The sequence below is a fragment of the Gopherus evgoodei genome, chromosome 23 (genome assembly GCF_007399415.2).
Source record: "Gopherus evgoodei ecotype Sinaloan lineage chromosome 23, rGopEvg1_v1.p, whole genome shotgun sequence".
Classification (NCBI taxonomy): Eukaryota; Metazoa; Chordata; order Testudines; family Testudinidae; genus Gopherus; species Gopherus evgoodei.
Genome location: NC_044344.1, coordinates 13,348,110 through 13,366,832, shown reverse-complemented (window position 1 = coordinate 13,366,832; position 18,723 = coordinate 13,348,110). Strand labels below are relative to the sequence as shown.

At 53.4% G+C, this 18,723-nt stretch overlaps 1 protein-coding gene and 1 long non-coding RNA gene across 2 annotated transcripts in view; both read right to left on the bottom strand.

Annotated features, from left to right (window-relative positions):
• Window positions 1-18,712, bottom strand: part of NMT1 (N-myristoyltransferase 1) — a 41,305-nt gene extending 22,593 nt beyond the window's left edge. Inside the window, exon 1 of the mRNA XM_030541570.1 lies at window positions 18,543-18,712. Coding sequence (XP_030397430.1) covers window positions 18,543-18,706 — 164 coding nt within the window. The 5' untranslated portion in view covers window positions 18,707-18,712. The remainder of the gene's footprint in view (window positions 1-18,542) is intronic.
• On the bottom strand, window positions 14,772-18,448 carry LOC115639157. Its single transcript, XR_003997617.1, has 2 exons — window positions 18,044-18,448; window positions 14,772-15,298 (listed from the first exon to the last, which is right to left on the bottom strand). It is a non-coding gene; the product is annotated as an uncharacterized LOC115639157 (long non-coding RNA).
• Window positions 18,713-18,723: the final 11 nt, after the last annotated feature.

The following is an 18,723-nucleotide window of genomic DNA, read 5'->3' as shown; positions in this document are numbered from 1 at the left end:
GGTAGCCAATTCGAGGGTCACACCTTTCTGCAGTAACCCTTGGAGGCAGATCACTAGCCCTTCCCCAAAACATCCCGACACCTCAGGAGCTGAGCAGTGGGCAGGGCAGTCAGGGAGGCCAGACAGGAGGTTAGCAGTCCTAGAACGTCCTCCTGTTCCACCAAAGGGACCTTGAACACAAGGGCTACAGGAGGCATATGACTAGGGCCCTACCAAATTCATGGCCATGAAAAATGTGTCATGGACCATGAAATCTGGTCTTTTGTGTGCTTTTACCCTGTACTATACAGATTTCACAGGGCAGACCGGCGTTTCTCAAAGTGGGGGTCCTGACCCAAAAGGAGGTCACAGGGGGGTCGCAAGGATATTGTAGGGGGGTTGCGCTATTGCCACCCTTACTTCTGCGCTGCATTGAGAACTGGGTGGCCAGAGAGCGGCGGCTGCTAACTGGGAGCCCAGTTCTGAAGGCAGCGCCCTGCCAGCAGCAGTGCAGAAATAAGGGTGGCAATACCATGACCCTCTTACAATAACCTTGTGATCCCCCCGCCCCCTTTTGGGTCAGGACTCCTACAGTTACAACACCCTGAACATTCAGACTTAAATATCTGAAACCATGAAATTAATGATTTTCAAAATCCTAGGACCGTGACCTTGATCAGAATGACCCATGAATTTGGTAGGGCCCTTCACATGAGGCGAGGGGAGAGCAAGACGTCTTTTGCTCCTTGTAATTCAGGTGACACATGCCCACCAGCTCCTCTTGAAATGCTTTACACTGTCCCCAGGGAACCAGCCGGCCCCTTCGGAAGGTCAGACACCTCATAGCCCAATCACACAGCACTGCTAGGCAGGCCAGGTGCCAGATGTCGTGCAGCACAGGCCCAGCCAGCCGCCACTCAGAGCGAGCGGCAGGGGACCCCGGAGGAAGCCAGCAGGGGGATGTTTTGCAGCAAGTGGGGAGAAGAGGCAACTTGGCTGTACATTCAGCCAGCAGCCCTCCGCCCTCCCGCCCCAGAACCGCACCAAGAGCGGCGAATCCCAGGGAGGCCCCTGCCGAGCTCACGGGCCAGTTGGTTTGCAGACACCAGAACACAGAGCATTTCTCTGGGTGTCAGACTCCCAAACTGGCTATTATCTGCACTGGGCAAGACATGCCCAAGGAGAGATTTTGTTACAGTTCCCAGTCCTGTAAGTCCTAAGCTCACCAGCCAGGGTAAAAACTTTTGGTTTGCATCTAAATCGATAGGGTTTTGCCCCCTGGTGCCTAGAACATTCCCGACACTTGGGAATTGATCAGATACGGTGTTCAAGAGACAGACACCACCGAGCCGAGTGTCACACCTGGCTTTGCTCAGCCAGGAAGTGAAACAGCGGCAGGCGGTGCTGGAGCTATTCACTGGGCCAGCAGAACGAAAATCGGGGACAGAGGGAAACAATGATCAGCAGAGGCCCCCACCACCCTCCCAGCAATCAGGGGGCTCTGGGGCCAAGGAGTGGGCTCCTTTTCCTCTCCTCTTCCCTGCCTATCTAAGGCTATGGCTAGACTGGCGAGTTAGAGCACATTAAAGCAGCCCCGGGTGCCTGCCACACTGGCAAGGCACGTAGAGCGCTCTGACTCCACAGCTAGAGCGCTCCTGGTACTCCAACTCGGTGAGGTTCACACTTGGTGCGCGCTGGCTGAAACGCCGGGCGTCAGTGTGACCGAGGTGTTGCTCTACTGCACTCTGATCAGCCTTGGGAAAGGTCCCATAATCCCCTGAAGTCAAGTGGCCCCTCTTGTCATTGTTTTGGAATCACTGCAGGCATGCGGATATGCCCTGTGAAAGCTCCGTTTCTGACAGCCGCATGCTTATCTGCTCCGAGACAAAGCAACCATTACTGTGCAGTGCTGCTTGCTGTGAGTGGGGGGTGGTCTGAACTTACAAGACAGCACGCTGACACTCAGCACCCCAAAAACCCTCTCTCCCCCCCACATGCACACAACACACTCCCTGTCACACTCCACTCTACTCCCCCAGTTGAAAAGCACGTTGCAGCCACTTGCATGCTGGGATAGCTACCCACAATGCATAGCTCTGTGGCCTTGCAAGAGCTGCGAAGGTGGCCACGCCAGTGCGCTGGCAGCTGACAGTGTAAACACTCAGCAGCACTTTCCCTGCTGCGCTCTCCGAAGGCGGGTTTAACTCCCAGCACTCTACATCTGCAAGTGTAGCCAAGCCCTTAGATCGGGGCAGGCAAACTTTCTGCCCTGAGGGCCACATTGGATTTTGGAAAGTGCATGGAGGGCCAGTGGGGGGCGGCGGAGAGTCATGGGCGCGCTCCCACCTCCTATCTGCCCCCCCCCCGGGACTCCTCCCCATCCACCCTCCTGTTTCCCTGATGCCCACCCCCCCCGCCCCCGGGACCCTGCCCCATCCACACACAGCCCCACCCCCTGTCCCAACTGCCCCCATAACCCCTGCCTCTAACTCCTCCTCCTTCCTCACTACCCCCTTGTCCCCTGCCCCCATTCAACCCTATTCCCCCACCACTGCCCCGACCCCTATTCACACCCCCACCCACTGACCACCACTCTGAACTCCCTTGCCCTCTATCCAGCCCCCCCTGCTCCCTGCCCCTTTACTGCACTGCCTGGAGCACCGGCGGCTGGTGGCGCTACAGCCGCACCGCCCAGCCGAAGCCAGCCGCACCGCCACCATCGCGCAGCACAGAGATCAGTTCAGGCCGGGCTCTGCAGCTGTGCTGCCCCAACTCACAGCCCCGCCGCTCAGAGCACTGCGCCGGAGCCAGCGAGCTGAGGCTGCGCGGGAGAGGGGACAGCAGGGGAGGGGCCAGGAGCTCAGGGGCCGGGCAGGACGGTCCCACAGACCAGGTGTGGCCGTAGACTTGGGAGTCCCTCACACGCTGGAGGGTAGTGCAGTGCTACTGTCCCACTACAAGGCAGAGAGACTGTCTACCCAAGGTCATAGAATCACAAAATATCAGGGTTGGAAGAGACCTCAGGAGGTATCTAGTCCAACTCCCTGCTCAAAGCAGGACCAATCCCCACTAAATCATCCCAGCCAGGGCTTCGTCAAGCCTGACCTTAAAAACCTCTAAGGAAGGAGATTCCACCACCTCCCTAGGGAACCCATTCCAGTGCTTCACCATCCTAGGTCACGCAGGAAGCCTGTGGTGACAGCTGATTAATCTTTTGCGTCCCAGGCTAGGGCCGAACCACGCAGCCATCCTTCCTTTCCAGAGCCTGGCTTCTGCCCTGTGCATTGCTCCTGAGAGCGCAGCTCCCTTCAGTCCTCCGGCTACTAGGGCTGGTACATTTTACATGTTCTGTACGTGGGGCAAAGAGCTGAGTGGTGGCTGGGGTGGGACAGATGGAGAAACTGACTCCATCATTTGAGAGCACCCTTGTGGATGCTCACTGAGTCCCTGAACTTAGGGTATGGCTACACTTACAGCTGTACAGCACTGGGAGTTACAGCTGTCTTCGTACAGCTGTGTAGGGAAAGCGCTGCAGTGTGGCCACGCTGACAGCTACCAGCGCTGCAGTGTGGCCACATTTGCAGCATTTGCAGTGCTGTTGGGAGTGGTGCATTGTGGGCAGCTATCCCAGCGTTCAAGTGGCTGCAATGTGCTTTTCAAAAGAGGGGGGTGGGGTGGAGTGTGACACAGAGTGTGGAGGAGTCAGAGTGGATTTTTGGAGCTGACACTGTCAGCTCCCTGCCTTGCAAGTTCTAAGGACTGGAAGATACACAGCACCAACCTTCAATCATTTTAAAAGCTTCAAGCCCTTCCCCCACCCCTCTCTTATTCACTAAATGCAAATAGCCTTCAGACCAGATAAGCAGCTGCTCCAAAACAGACTCCCCCTTCCTCCCCGCCACGTTGCTTCTCTCCTCAAGCAAACACTAATATTCCAAAGGAATCCCCCTGCCTGCCTCTGCTCCAGCAAACCAGCTGTGTTTGTTTTTTAGATAAGCAGCTCTAAGAACCCGGAGTTCACAACAAAACAGCAGAGTGGCTGAACAGGCATTCTGGGATACCTCCGAATACCTCGGAAGCCAATAACAGCGCTTTTGGTGGCCACACTTGCGGAGCAGCGCTGCAATCCTTATACCCCAGCCAGAGCAGGAGTACAGCCAGCACTGCAGCCAGGGAGATGCAGCGCTGTATGTGCCTTGCAAGTGTGGACGGGGAGTAAGTTGCAGCGCTGTAAACCCACCACCAGCGCTGCAACTCTCCAGTGTAGCTATGGCCTTACAGCGATGAGCAGTCACTGCTGTCAGGCTAAGACTTTGATTCCACACCAAGCCGCCTGCCCGTCCACGGGCCCCACTGACAACAACAGGGCTGTGCAGGAGCAGCTCCACCTGTACACAGCTCAGCGCGGGACTGGGATTAACCGAGGAGCTGACGCGCTACAAGAGACAAGTGAACGGAGCAGGGCAGAGCACTGGGACACACTGGAAGCCGTGCAGGAGAAGGTTTAGCAAACACTGGAGAGATGCAGGAAGTTACAGTTTTAAAAGAGGAGAGCGAGTTGAAAGTACATTCAAGTCAATACAGCACCCAGCTGCATTCAGACTCTCTCCTGAGTGAAACTGACCCAACTCTTGTTGGTTTCAGGGCTGCCCACAAGGCAGTGAAACTTGACAAGACTAATCAGCTGTCACTGCTGCAGCTGGGCAAGTCTCCAGCAGCCACACTGGAACCCTGCAGCCTTGGGAAGACACTGCTGCATCAGTGCACATCTGGGCCACGTCTTCACAGCCAAAAAGCAGCTCCCTAAGAAAAGCCTGCAGTCGGCAGACCTTGATGGCATTTGCCTGGGAAAGATTCCTACTCAGTTACACTAACTTGGCCTGGAGGATCTCTGCTGCTGATGGGCTCTCAAAGCCCAAATTGGAGGCTCTTGGTCGTTTCTTTTCTGAGCAGCTCGGCAGATTTGAAAGCAGGTTGCTAGGTCAAGAGTGGGGGTGGGGGAGGATCTTTTCCTTTGCAAACAGCACATTTTATGCAGAAATCATTCAGACAAAACGTGGGCCTCACCCACCAGACCATTTGTATGGTCACTTCGCAAAGTGGAACCGCACTTAATAGCTTAAAACCGTCCAGGCAACACAGCAGCATTTAGAGGAGACAGAATGGGAGCACTGTGAGTTTGCCAAAACACAGGGGGTACCTGCCCAACTCCTGCAAAACTTATTCATTGGTACCTTTAATGACGACCAGTGAGAGGAGCCCAGGTTCAGGGGTGTTTTGATCTGGAGGTTTAAGAGGGGACTGAAAAGCGAAAGTCCTGAGCTCTGCCAGTGCTTGCTGGGTGACCTTGGGCAAGTCACTTCACCGTCATGTGCCTCAGTTTCACCATCGGTACAATGGGAATGTAGTTCACCTGCCTCACTGGTGAGACCTATAAATGCTGTGTAGTGCAGGTCTCAGTGGCAAGATGCCACCTCCAGAAACACAGGACCTGCACGGTGTTCTGGGGCAGTGTGGCGGGGTGGACTAAGAGGAAATTAATCAAGGCCACTTCCTAAAGCAGTTCAAATATTCCTTGGAGTTCTCCTACATCTCTGCTTATTGTGCCAGCCCTGAGATCCCAGCCAGAGACGGGCACAGCTGCAGGTTATGCCGATTTAACCAAAAAAAAAAATGATTTTAAAATGTGCACAGTGAATTTCGCCCAACCTGCTCACAGAGAATTCAAATGACAGATCTGGTCACAGGCCTCGGTGTATTTGCCGCAAAGGATGTTTGAACGCACCTTCAGACAGAGCAGGAAGGAGTCACCTTTCTACTACACAGTGCAGGACCAGTAACGTGCACTTGATTCACCCACAGTTACTATAAACCATGGATGTCTTGGGCGGTGCCTGTCCTACAGGAACTCCACGCGCACGGCTGAGCTGCTGTATTACGCAGATGTAACCCTGTTGCGTAGCACAGGGGCAAAGGGCCTTTTCTGCCTGTGTAGGAACATCACCTCCTCAAGTGACAGGGACATTCTTCCATTCACTTCGCTGGCTGAGGCCAGCATAGCTACCATGCTCAGGGGGTTTGGATTCTTCACACCACTAAGGACTGATATTATGTCGATCAAGCCTCAGAGCGATCTTCTAGCCCAGAGCCTCTAAAGCAGCTCCCTGCTCCTGCCCAGACCTACTCTGTGCATCTCTGCTTGTTTCCCATCAGCACCTGCATGGAAGAGCAGGCTGGGCTCCGATTTGTCTCATGGATCAAACTACTGGGTGAGTGCAGACCCTGCAATGCCTGTTGCTGGTGGTGGCTGGCAGACGTATGAAGCAGAAACAAAACAGCTTGATTTTCCGGCTGCCAGACTGGGTTTTGGAGGGGAAGCAGTTAAAAGAACCCTGTCCTGATCTGCAAATGGAGCAGCTGCGATATGGAAGACACCCAGGGAGAATAACTAGAGACCTGCCATTTCTAGGTGAATACTTACTGGGGCCCAGCGAGGCTACCTGCACTATGGGGCAACGCATGCTCCTGGACGACAGAAATATCTGCATTGGTGTTCAAAGGGATAATCGCCCTATAAGGCAGATGGGACCTTCACGACCTTCACACTGCAGCCTCGGTAATTAAGGGCAAAACTGATCAAGAGACACAGGGCTTGTAGGCCAAGGGGAAGTAGGATAATCAAACAAGAATCCTGATCTGTCTCAGAATCTACTCTTTCCTTCCCGTGCTATGTAAAACCCCAAGGCTCTTCTTTCTCCACTTGGGTGCTGGAGAACAAACATCGGCCTTGTCTACACGAGCGACATTTAACATCTTCAGACCCATGTGCTCACCATGCACACAGACAAGGCCCTTCATGCCCACACTCGGATGCGCTCCAGGCAGCAGACTGGTGCCAGAGGCCATTTTAGTGCCAATGCAGCTGGAGTTTGCTGACGTAACAGTGCAGAGAGTGCCTGCTTTCCTATGGCACCACAGTACACCTGCAGCTTCTCACGAGCTCCTGGAACCCACTCCAACGGGCTAGAATAGTGCTGGCGTGGCCACGGGGCAAATCTGCCCTCAACAAGTTTCTGTCTGAAGCAATGGGATCTTCCCAACAGTGCTCACAGGGTTCCATTTCCTCAAATCACCTGTAAACCCTGAGACTCTGCCAGATGGGGTGGGTGGGAAGCATGTTGTCATCATGTTTGTGTAGGACATTTCTCAGGTTACAGCAGAGCTTGCAGGCACAGTCAGGACCCCTCCATCGAGTCCCTCTGGGCTTTCAGGGTGCTTGGATCCTAGCTAGGATACCCTGAATTCCGTCCACACAGCCCCAAGCCCAAACTCAAACTGCTTCCCTCCTGCCACTCCCTTCCTTTGTCCCCTTCCCGGGCAAAGTTGTTGACCTTTCCCCTCCCTTACCTAGCTCAGGTTACAGGCCCTGGCATCGTCCATCCCCTAAAGTCCTCCCCTGATCTCCCACTCCCCACACAGACAGTCCCTACTGCATCACATCTCTCCCCCCTTCGAGACTGAACTGAGCGGGGTCACTCTGCCCAGTGACCTGGGGAAGTTCAGAGTCCCCTCTCCGGGACAACGCATCCGCTGTCAGGTTGGCACTTCCCTTCACATGGACCATGTCCATGTCATAGTCCTGCAGGAGCAGGCTCTACCTCAGGAGCTTGGCGTTGGCTCCTTTCATCTGGTGCAGCCAGGTTAGGGGAGAGTGGTCGGTGTACACGGTGAAGTGTCGCCCAAAGAGATATGGCTCTAGCTTCTTAAGGGCCCATACCATGGCCAGGCATTCCTTCTCGATGGCCGCGTAGCTTTGTTCCCGGGGTAGCAGCTTCTTACTCAGGTACACGATGGGGTGTCTCTCCCCCGTTTCATCCTCCTGCATTAACACCGCCCCCAGTCCTGTGTCTGAGGCATCGGTGAACACCATAAAGGGTTTGTCAAAATCTGGGTTTGCCAGAACTGGGCCACTAACCAGAGCCTCCTTCAGCACCCGAAAAGCCTCCTGGCACTGCTCAGTCCAGATCACCTTGTCTGGCTTCCCCTTTTTGCACAGTTCAGTGATGGGGCCGGCTATGGCACTAAAGTGGGGCACGAACCTTTGATAGTACCCCGCCATCCCAATAAAGGCCTGTCTCTGATCACCTCCACCTTGGCTGGTTCCGGCTTCAGGCAGCCGCTCCCCACCCGATGGCCCAGGTAAGATACTTCAGCCATTCCCACCTTGCACTTCTCAGCCTTTACTGTTAACCCAGCCTTTCGGAGTCGGTCCAGGACTTGTTTAACCTGGGACATGTGGTCCTCCCAGGTCTGGCTGAAGACGCAGATGTCGTCAATATACGCCACGGCAAAACTCTCCATCCCCCTCAGTAGCTGATCCACCAGGCGCTGGAAGGTGGCCGGTGCTCCCTTGAGGCCGAAGGGCAGGGTCAGAAACTCATAGAGCCCCAGAGGGGTGATAAAGGCCGATTTCAGCCTGGCATCTGCGTCCAGCGGCACTTGCCAGTAGCCTTTGGTAAGATCCATAGTGGTGAGGTACCGAGCACCTCCCAGCTTGTCTAGGAGCTCGTCAGGCCTGGGCATAGGGTAGGCATCAGATACGGTGATGGCACTGAGCTTTCGATAGTCCACACAGAACCGGATTGACCCATCCTTCTTGGGGACTAGCACCACTGGCGAGGCCCAAGGGCTGGAAGACTGCTGGATCACCCCCAAAGCCAGCATGTCCCTGACCTCCCTTTCAAGATCCTGGGCAGTTTTACCAGTGACCCGAAAAGGGGAGCATCTTATGGGGGATGTGACCCGGTCTCCACCCAGTGGACAGTCAAATTAGTGCGTCCAGGCTGGTTGGAAAACAGCTGTCGGTATAGATGCAGCACCCCCCTGATCTCAGCGTGCTGGCGCGGGGTCAGCTGATCAGAGAGGGGAATCGCCTCCAGGGGGGAACCAGCTTTGGTCCCAGGGAATAGATCTAGTAAGGGGTCATCTCCCTGCCCCTCCCCATGTCCACACACGGCCAACACCACATTCCCCCTGTCATAGTATGGTTTCATCATGTTCATATGGTACACCCGACGGTGATGTGCCCGGTTTGACAGCTCCACCACATAGTTTACCTCATTCAGTTGCTTGATAACCTTGAAGGGCCCTTCCCAGGCGGCCCGGAGTTTGTTTCTCCTCACGGGGATGAGAACCATCACCTGATCTCCGGTGGCGAAGGCACGGGCCTGTGCCGTGCAGTCATACCAGACCTTCTGCCTCCTCTGGGCTCGGGCCAGATTCTCCCTGGCCAGGCCCATGAGCTCGGCCAGTCTTTCCCGGAAGGTCAGGACATACTCCACTACTGACTCTCCCTCGGGAGAGGCCTCCCCCTCCCATTCGTCCCTCATCTGGTCTAGGGGCCCCCTTACCCGCCTTCCATACAACAGTTCGAAAGGTGAAAACCCGGTAGATTCCTGAGGCACCTCCCTGTACGCAAACAGCAGGTGAGGTAAGTACTTGTCCCAGTCCTGCGGATGCTGGTTCATAAATGTTTTTAGCATCATCTTCAGCGTCCTGTTGAACCTTTCTACCAGCCCGTTGGACTGGGGGTGATACGCTGAGGCCCAGTTGTGCTGGACCCCACATTTCTGCCATAAGGACCGGAGCAGGGCCGACATGAAGTTGGACCCCTGGTCCGTTAAGACCTCCTTGGGGAACCCCACCCGGCTGAAAATTGTCAGCAGCGCATCTGCCACTGTGTCGGCTTCGATAGAAGACAAGGCCACCGCCTCGGGGTAGCGAGTGGCAAAATCCACCACCACCAGGATGTATTTCTTCCCTGACCGGGTCATCTTGCTGAGGGGTCCCACTATGTCCATGGCCACCTTCTGGAAAGGTTCTTCTATGATGGGTAAAGGCCTCAAAGCCGCTTTCCCCTTGTCCCGGGCCTTCCCCACCCTCTGGCAGGGGTCACAGGATTGGCAGTACTGTCGGACATGGGTAAAGACCCCAGGCCAGTAAAAGTTCTGTAGCAGCCTCTGCCTGGTGCGTTGGATTCCCTGGTGCCTGGCGAGAGGGATGTCATGGGCCAGGTACAGCAGCTTGTGACGAAACTTCTGGGGAACCACCAGCTGCCTCCTGATCCCCCATGACTCTACTTCCCCTGGGGGAGCCCATTCTCGGTACAGGAACCCCTTCTCCCACAGGAACCTCTCCTTGCAACCTCTCCTCATGGTCTGTACCGCACTAAGGTCAGCCCGGTCCCGGTGCTTCCGCAAGGAGGGATCTTTCTGCAACTCGGCCTGGAACTCAGCAGCTGGGACAGGGATGGGGACCGGCTCTCTCTTGCTGGCTGGGTCTGAGGCCGCAACCTCTCTGCACCGTGCCCCTGGACGTTCCCCACTCCCTGGGTTAGGGTCCTGCACCTCGGGTCGAGTATCTTCCCCGTTGTCAGGGTGCAGTGCCCTTTGCCGACTCTGACTACGAGTCACGACCAGGGCACTCTGGGTGTTACTAGGCCAGTCCTCGAGGTCCCCTCCCATTAACATGTCAGTGGGCAAATATCGGTGTACCCCCACATCCTTGGGGCCCTCCTTGGCCCTCCATTTCAGGTGTACCCTTGCCATGGGCACCTTGAATGGGGTCCCGCCCATGCCCATCAGGGTCAGGTAGGTGTCAGGCACCATCCGATCTGAGGCCACTACCTCGGGCCGGGCCAGCGTCACTTCTGTGCCCGTGTCCCAGTACCCAGTGACCTTCCTCCCATCTACCTCCAGGGAAACAATGCACTCCTTCCGGAGGGGCAGCCCCGCGCCCACCCGGTAAACCAAAAACCCGGAGCCTGGAGCATCCACAGGTGGTATGTTGCCAGCCCCCCTTTCCTGGGAATGTAGCCCCTCCTCCGATTGGGTTTTTACCCAGTCTACCCTCTGCGGGTTGGGTCTGCTTGGTCTGTCCCTGAGCTTGGGGCACTGGGCCCGTATGTGACCTCATTGGCCACAGCGATAGCAGCCCATGTCTCGTGGGTCCCCTTGAGTGGGTCGGAGGGACCTGCCGCTGGATGTTCCCTTTTTGGGGGGGTTTTCCATAGGACCCCGCTGGGTGGTCCCATGATGACTCTCTCTCTGCGTTGAGGCAGGCTTGCTCCTTCGAGACTCCTCCCTGCCATCCCCTGCCCAACTGTCCACAAATTGGTCGGCCAGCTGGCCTGCGTGCTGTGGGTTCTCCGGCTTCTGGTCCATCAACCACAGCCTCAAGTCGGACGGGCACTGCTCGTACAGGTGCTCCAGTATGAATAGGTCAAGCAGGTCCTCTTTAGTTTGGGCCCCAGCTGTCCACTTGCGGGCATACCCCTGCGCCCGGTTGACCAGTTGTAGGTATGTGACCTCACGGGTTTTACGCTGGCTCCGGAACTTTTTCCGGTACATCTCAGGAGTCAGCCCAAACTCGCGGAGCAGGGCCTGTTTGAACAGTTCGTAGTCCCCTGCCTCCGCCCCTTTCAGTCGGCTGTACACCTCCACGGCTGTGGAGTCCAGTAAGGGGGTGAGAACTGCGATCCTGTCTGCAGGGTCAACCCTGTGCAGCTCGCAGGCATTCTCAAAGGCCGTCAGGAAGGTATTTATGTCCTCCCCCTCCTTACGCCGGGGCAGCAAGTGCTTATCAGAGCTCTTTGTAGGCTTGGGTCCCCCCTCACTCACCGCAGCCAGGGCCCCACTGCTCGCCAGCCGGGCCAGCTCCAGCTCATGTTTACGCTGTTTCTCCTTCTCCTCCCGCTCATGTTCGCGCTGTTTCGCCTTCTCCTCCAGCTTTTGCTTCTTTAACTCGAGCTTCTCCCTTTCATATTCCAGCCGCGTCCGCTCCATGGATGCCGAGCGTTGCCGGGAGGATCCCCTGCTGGGGGGTGGGCTTCGCCGGGTGGATCCCCTGCTGGCCGGGAGTGTCACGGTGCCCTCGGTATACACTGGGCTCCTCCCCGCCCTTCCCCTAGGCCTAGGAAGGGGGGGTCTCGGGAAGCCCTCGTCCGCCGGCTGACCACTCCCAGCGGGGACAGACACTGGTGCCTGCGCTGCATCTGCCAGGCTGCTTCCCTCAGAGACAGGGCTCCGTTCATTCGTGCAGTCTCCCTGCTCCAGCTGGGCAATCAGCTGGTCCTTGCTGAGCCTCCCTGGGTGCAGCCCCCTCTGCTTGCACAGCTCCACCAGGTCACACTTGTGCCGCTTGGCATACACCTTCCTGCTGGCCACTCACATGCCGGGGTGCTCGCCGCTCCCCACGGTTTCCAGGGGGACCCCTAGTGCACCAGCCCTTCGTGAGGTCACCACCTCTCTGCCAGGGTCGAGCTGCAGACTCCTCCGCCCCTGGGACCGCTCGCGGCAATCCCCCGGGGGACCCTGTTACTGCAAAGTCCTTCTCACTGGGCACACACTCCCAGGGGTTAGTCACCCCTTCGTTTTACTGCTCCCCAGTCACTTACTGCAGGAAGCGCCGTCCACAGGGTGCAGTATCTCCCGCCGCTGCCACCAGTTGTCACGGAGTGTGGGGAGTCCGGCCCTGCACCCCTCTTCCTGGGACCCACAGTGACTCTCAGCCAGCCAGTAAAACAGAAGGTTTATTGGACAACAGGAACACAGGTTACAGCAGAGCTTGCAGGCACAGTCAGGACCCCTCCACCGAGTCCTTCTGGGCTTTCAGGGTGCTTGGATCTTAGCTAGGATCCCCTGAATTCCGCCCACACAGCCCCAAGCCCAAACTCAAACTGCTTCCCTCCTGCCACTCCCTTCCTTTGTCCCCTTCCCGGGCAAAGGTGTTGACCTTTCCCCTCCCTTACCTAGCTCAGGTTACAGGCCCTGGCATCGTCCATCCCCTAAAGTCCTCCCCTGCTCTCCCACTCCCCACACAGACAGTCCCTACTGCATCACAACTCCCATCCAGCTTGCTGCCTGGAAATTAATCTGGTTATCAGATGTTCTAGGCAATGGGGAGTGCAGCAAAGGTTGCATGGTGAAAGAGCTGGTGAATCACCCCTCCCTCCTGCCGTTTGCCATGGATAGCATCTCGGGCGCATGGCAGGGACAGGAAAGGGAGCTGAAATCTCCACCTTGGAACTGACATTCGAACAAAGCAGGGTATATTATTTAAGTGAACTATCCAGGCAGGTTCCAGGCTAGATTTTACCTGGATGTGGAGACATCCACTGCAAAGAGCATAATCAACCTTATCTGAAAACTGACTGAAATGTCAAACGAAGCCAAAATCTAGAAACACACAGTCACTGAAATCCCTAGTTATAAAGTCAGGACAGTACCATCATGAGACTCCTCGTTTATTCCCCATGTGACTTCTGATCCAACACCCTTCGTTTTCAAGAGCATGTGGTGGGGACAGACTCTTTCAAACTGCCAGCACTGCCAACTCAACCTGTGTTCGCAGAGTCCTGCTACCTCAGAATGTCAGAGCTTGGCTGACACTTCTGATGAAGCAGAGCAGACTCCAGCATGTTCTCCCTTGATTTTATCAGCTGCTACCAGGAGAAACACTTTGCATCAGTTAAGGGATCAGGTGTGACTTTGACAGATGGAAGAGATACATTGGGTAACAAGGAGCTATTTTTTTAATAGTCACTTTTCTGACCATAACCTGAAATGCAAACCCAAGTCACAGGAGTTTTGATACTCAAAAAGAGAGAGAGAAAAAATTCAGAGAATAAAGGAAAGAAAATGGCACCAAATCCTTTCAGTTCTCCTCCAACTCCCCCAGCCCCCAAAAGCTTGAAATGTAGTGGTAGATGCTCACATACCAGACTGAAGGACCTACATAAACTCCCCCTGCAGAGCTGAGCTCCCTGCTCAAAAGGATCCCAAACATCAGTCAGTCAGTGAGATCATTTTCTGTCCCATATTTAGATGCCTGAAAATCTTCCTGGCAAACCCACTGCTAATCAAGTCTGATACTTACACAGGTAATCTCATTAGAATCCAGAGGGCTGGGAGAAGGAAGGCTGAATGGGATTTTTAAGAGGCTGCCGAGATGGCGGATTACATGTTGTGGGACAGAAAGCAAGAACTTAAATACAGCATTAAGTGCTATTGTGCTCTATACCAGTGTTTCTCAAGGGCCGGGCCTGGAGATCTCCCTGACACCTTTTCGGAAGGCAGCAAGCCAGTCTCTGGTATCGAAGAGGTTGAGATACGCTGCTCTATACCATTTAGAAACTAAACTCCAGGGAGTTCCTCTGATGGGGGATTTACCTAACACGTCCCTTCATGGTGCAGTTGCGGTCCTGCCTGTACAGACAGCACAAGGGAGTAGTGTAATGCTTCCCCTTCCCCACAGCTAGCAAAACCCCTGCTTTTCACACCCACAACAGTTGCTCATTGTGTTGCTTTGTGTGATTCTACACTGTGCACTGATGCCCACTAGAGAGGGCATCATGTGAGCCATGTCAAGTGTGAATCCAAAGTCTCTAGACGGGAACATCACCATTGTGTTTCCTGCTACAATCCCCACTTCTGGACCACTCTACACCCAAACAATGTCAAAATACTTCTTGACCTATACTGATAAGAGACACCACCAAAATGCAGCCATCTCAGGTGTGGAGGGTGGCAGTCAACTGGCACACAGCACAACAGTGGTAGGGGAGGACGCTGTGCCACAGACCAAGGCTACAATGGTTTACAGGCTTCCTACAGATGACACCATAATCAAGCACAGGTCTTGTTTTCTTTCTAGGAACACTTTTTTAAAAAAAAACTAACCAGTGATCAGAGGAAAGATTAAATTAGATTCATTCTCCATTCAAGCTTATCACAGACTCTTTGAAACAGGCTCAGACGGTATTTTACAGCACTGATACACCAGCAAATCAGAGATGCCTCAGTTCACCGCCTTCCTACCCTTAAAAACCAAACAGTCAGCACTATTGCTAATAATAAAGTTAGACCTGGATTTTTTCAGTCTTGAAACAAAAACACAAAGGCCCTTTGATGGGGACTAGGGCACTGAGGGGAGAAAGAACTCCCCGAATCATTTTGCAAGTCCATTTAGCAAACAATTGCGTGACAGGTGGTATATTAAGGCTGAATTTCAAAATGCTTCTCTCCACCCCAATTTGTTGTTTGATCGCATGAACTGTGGGCAGCTCGAGTAACGAGATAAATGAGTTGTGGGCATGTTAGTGTAATACGAGCATGAGAAATCTCCAACAATGAAACCGCTCAGATGGGATTCCAGAATTTTTGTTTTTTTCCTCTTTGGTCTTTTCTCTTTCAGAGTCCTTTGATTGTGGGGGAAGAGTGTTTGGGTGAGTCTTCAAGGCACGTATTCAATATCCGTATATCTATTGTGGAAGCAGAATTAAAGCAGGGTAAATGTCTTGGTCAATTTAAAGCTAGAGTGAAAGGTAGCCCTAACCCTAACAATGCGAGAGTTGGAAGAGATGCTGTTTTTTCGCTTCGATTCGCGCCTCACTTTTAGTTGATAAGGATGGAATGCTGGTTTAAGCAGAAACATTGAGTTAAGGTACTGTCTGGCGGGAATTTGTGTATCGGAAAGGTATAAATTCTTGTCTTATACTGCTTGTAGGGGGAAGATCTGCCTAGGTCAGGGGGACCCCCTGTCCGCCCGCAGTCTTCCCTTGCAATTGCTCATAATAAACTCTCTCTGACTTGTTGCTAACAAACACAGAGTGAGGACTTGTTTTCTTCCACACTATGAACTCTGCTTTCTAACGTCATTGCCGCTCAAAATGAGTTTTAAACTTTCCAAACACCTTTGCGAAGTCTAGTCTGGACACCCCTGATATCTGTTCCACACGGCAAACATTTGACATTTGTTAGGCTACGCCCATACTACTGCTGTAATGTAGACACATTTTACATCAATGGAAGGGTTTTGCCGTCAATGTTGTTAATCCACCTGCTCCAAGAGCCGATAGCTACATCAACCGAAGAATCCTTCTGTCCACCTAGCTACGTCTATCTCAGGGGTCAGGCTGAGCTAATTATGGCAATCAGGATGCAAAATTTTTCGCAGACCTGAGCAATGTAGCTAGGTTGACTTGAGTTTCAGGTGTAGACCAGGACTTCATCTGTTAATTGTCAAATTCTAGCGAAGACAAGGTAATTATAGCTTCCCCATGTTAGGGTTTAAACTCTAACTTGCTTTGTCCACACGAGGATGCTAAAATAGGTTAAAAATAGACTTTCTTCCCTACTGAATACAAGGCCTGAGAGTTTAAAACTCAGTCTGACTGGGAAATATCGTTAGAAAGCACAAAGCAGAGTCAGCAATAGTGATGAAGCCCTGCTTCTCCTTTCTGCTTGGATCTGGTCTTACAAACCAAATCATGTCAGAGAAGGAAATTACAGCTTCCAAGCCCACAGCAGAGCTAACCCTATTAAATTAAGATGCAGGGCCCCACCCTGAGGCAAATGAAATATTACTTTAAGGCTGTGTTGACACAAGAAAGCTTCTTCAATATTTCCAGTCTGGTCTTTTATTAACTTTGGTTTCTTCACAAAAGTGATATTGCCTAATAAAAGCTGCTGACAAAGAGAGACTGCTCTAAATCTCATAGTGCACCAACCACCGAATGGGGTCAAGGATATGAAAGACACTCAACTGAAGCACAGATTTGCACAGCACAAGCCAGGAACCTCTGGAAAAATGCGGTCATACATGTGACTATCAGCTCCAGTGTGTAAACTAAAATTCACACACAGTGGGTTTAATGGGGGTGTCTCTCCTTTAAGCTGCCCACATCACAGATGTTTTCTGTATCCTACTGTAGGCAGCAATAAGAAGATGGCGGAGACCAGAGCCCTAACATGGGTGCCACAAGCAGCCTTATACCTGGGACACTACAATTGCATTTCACACCAAAACTGTCAAAACCAGATCCCCGATATGAAACAGCAAAACAGAATGATTCTATCCATGACCCAGCTTCCTCAAACTGTTATTTAGGTACCAAAAGAGCAAAGACAGGTTGAGTAGGATAAAATCTCCAGCATAAATATTCCATAAAAAACCAGGTCATTACAAAACCCCAATAGATTAGACAAGAAACTGGACTCAGAAGCATGCTATCTACAAAAGTATTTAGACACAGCTGGTGTAGCACAAGTCTGGCCTTGTTTCCCTGATCTATGTGACTAAACAAGGCCCAAGGAGTTAGTCACCATCATACTTCACAGGGGAAAAAAAATCCTGGCTCACACTAATCAGGAAAACCATGCTAAAATCCTGTTTAATCCTTGACCATAGGTACTACAATTCCTCTCACAGTGTGCACAGGGCCTAAAAAAATCAAGTTTCAAATACAGGTCCCAAAGACACTGCCTTTCTTGCACAGAGGTTAGTCATCTGCCCAAGAATGAGAATAAAACCTCAGAATGAAACTTTGATGAAGTATTCCTAGTCTATCTCCAGAGCCAAGGGGTGTGCTACGTGCTCACTAACATGGAGAGCGGAGGAGCCGGTATGTCAGGAAATGGACACTGAGGAGTCAGGCTCTGTGCAGATAATAAGTACCCTCACCAGTTTGGGGCAGTAGGAAGGAATGCCTCTGACAATTGCTGCCAGGTAAGCAATATGGAGTTACTCAGTTTGGGAACATCCTGCTCTACTGCAAAAACAGGATCCACCTACAACCAGAGTCTTGTCTGGAGCATGGATCCATCACCTCTTTTCTTGCTGTAGGTGCTCTATGTTCTTACAGCAATGACAGTTTTGCTGCCCCATGACACATACATTTTTGCAAAACCCCTGATCCTTTTGATTTCTCACTGTTTACAAAACTTCTGTTTTACACTGTAACCACTTTACAGTAACACACAATATTGGAATTTGTTGTTTAACACCTTCCAGCATGCAGAATGCAAAGCACCTGGCTAGTAAGATTAGATGCAAGTCATATTTATATGGACCCTTTCACTTGTATTTACATAATATGCATGACATGATATGCTGGCTGGGCACAGGAGTCATTTCACCCACCAGTGAGATGCAGCAGTTGGGGAGTTAAAACCTCAGATGGAAACTGCAGGTGAATTCGGGGGGGGTGGGGGGCAAATTAACTTACCTCCTCTGAAACCTGGCCAGAGCCCTAGGTTTAACTCTGGTGCACAGCACCACAGGATGATCAGTGACCAAGACTGCTCAGCCTCCCTTTCCAGCAGGTGCCTCTCCCAGGCACCATAGCTAATGGTGGCAGTACCCAAGCACCAGCAGGGGCAACACCACAGCCCTCATACTGGGGCACTGGCATCACCAGAAGCTCCCTGCCCACAGACGACCCCCCCTTTGGGTGCACACGGCATTACTCCTTGGAGGCTGCCCCGGGGAAGTCTCCCATCCACGCCCTGCTAAGGCCTGACCCTGCTTAGCTTGCGAGACATGCTGCTGCAGCCCATGGGCCCCTCCCCTTTTGACTGGCAAGGCGGCTGGCCATTCACAGTGTGGCATACCCTCCTGCAGCCAATCAGGAGGCGCGAGTGGCGGAGCGAGGCGCACTTCCCGGCCGCAGCTTCGCTCAATGGGACGGGCCGGCTCCACTCCGCGGGGCCCGGGGCCCCTCTTACCCCCGGTTGTAGCTGTGCTCGTCCTCGTTCTCGCAATCGCTGCAGTGCTCGTGATCGTTCTGCTCCCCGGACGATCGCTGGGGCCTCGACGGCAGCCGCTTCACTGCTGGCTCACCGTCGTCCGCCATCTTGGAACAGGGCCTCGCCGGCTGCCGCGCCCCCATAGCCAGGCGAGCCACGA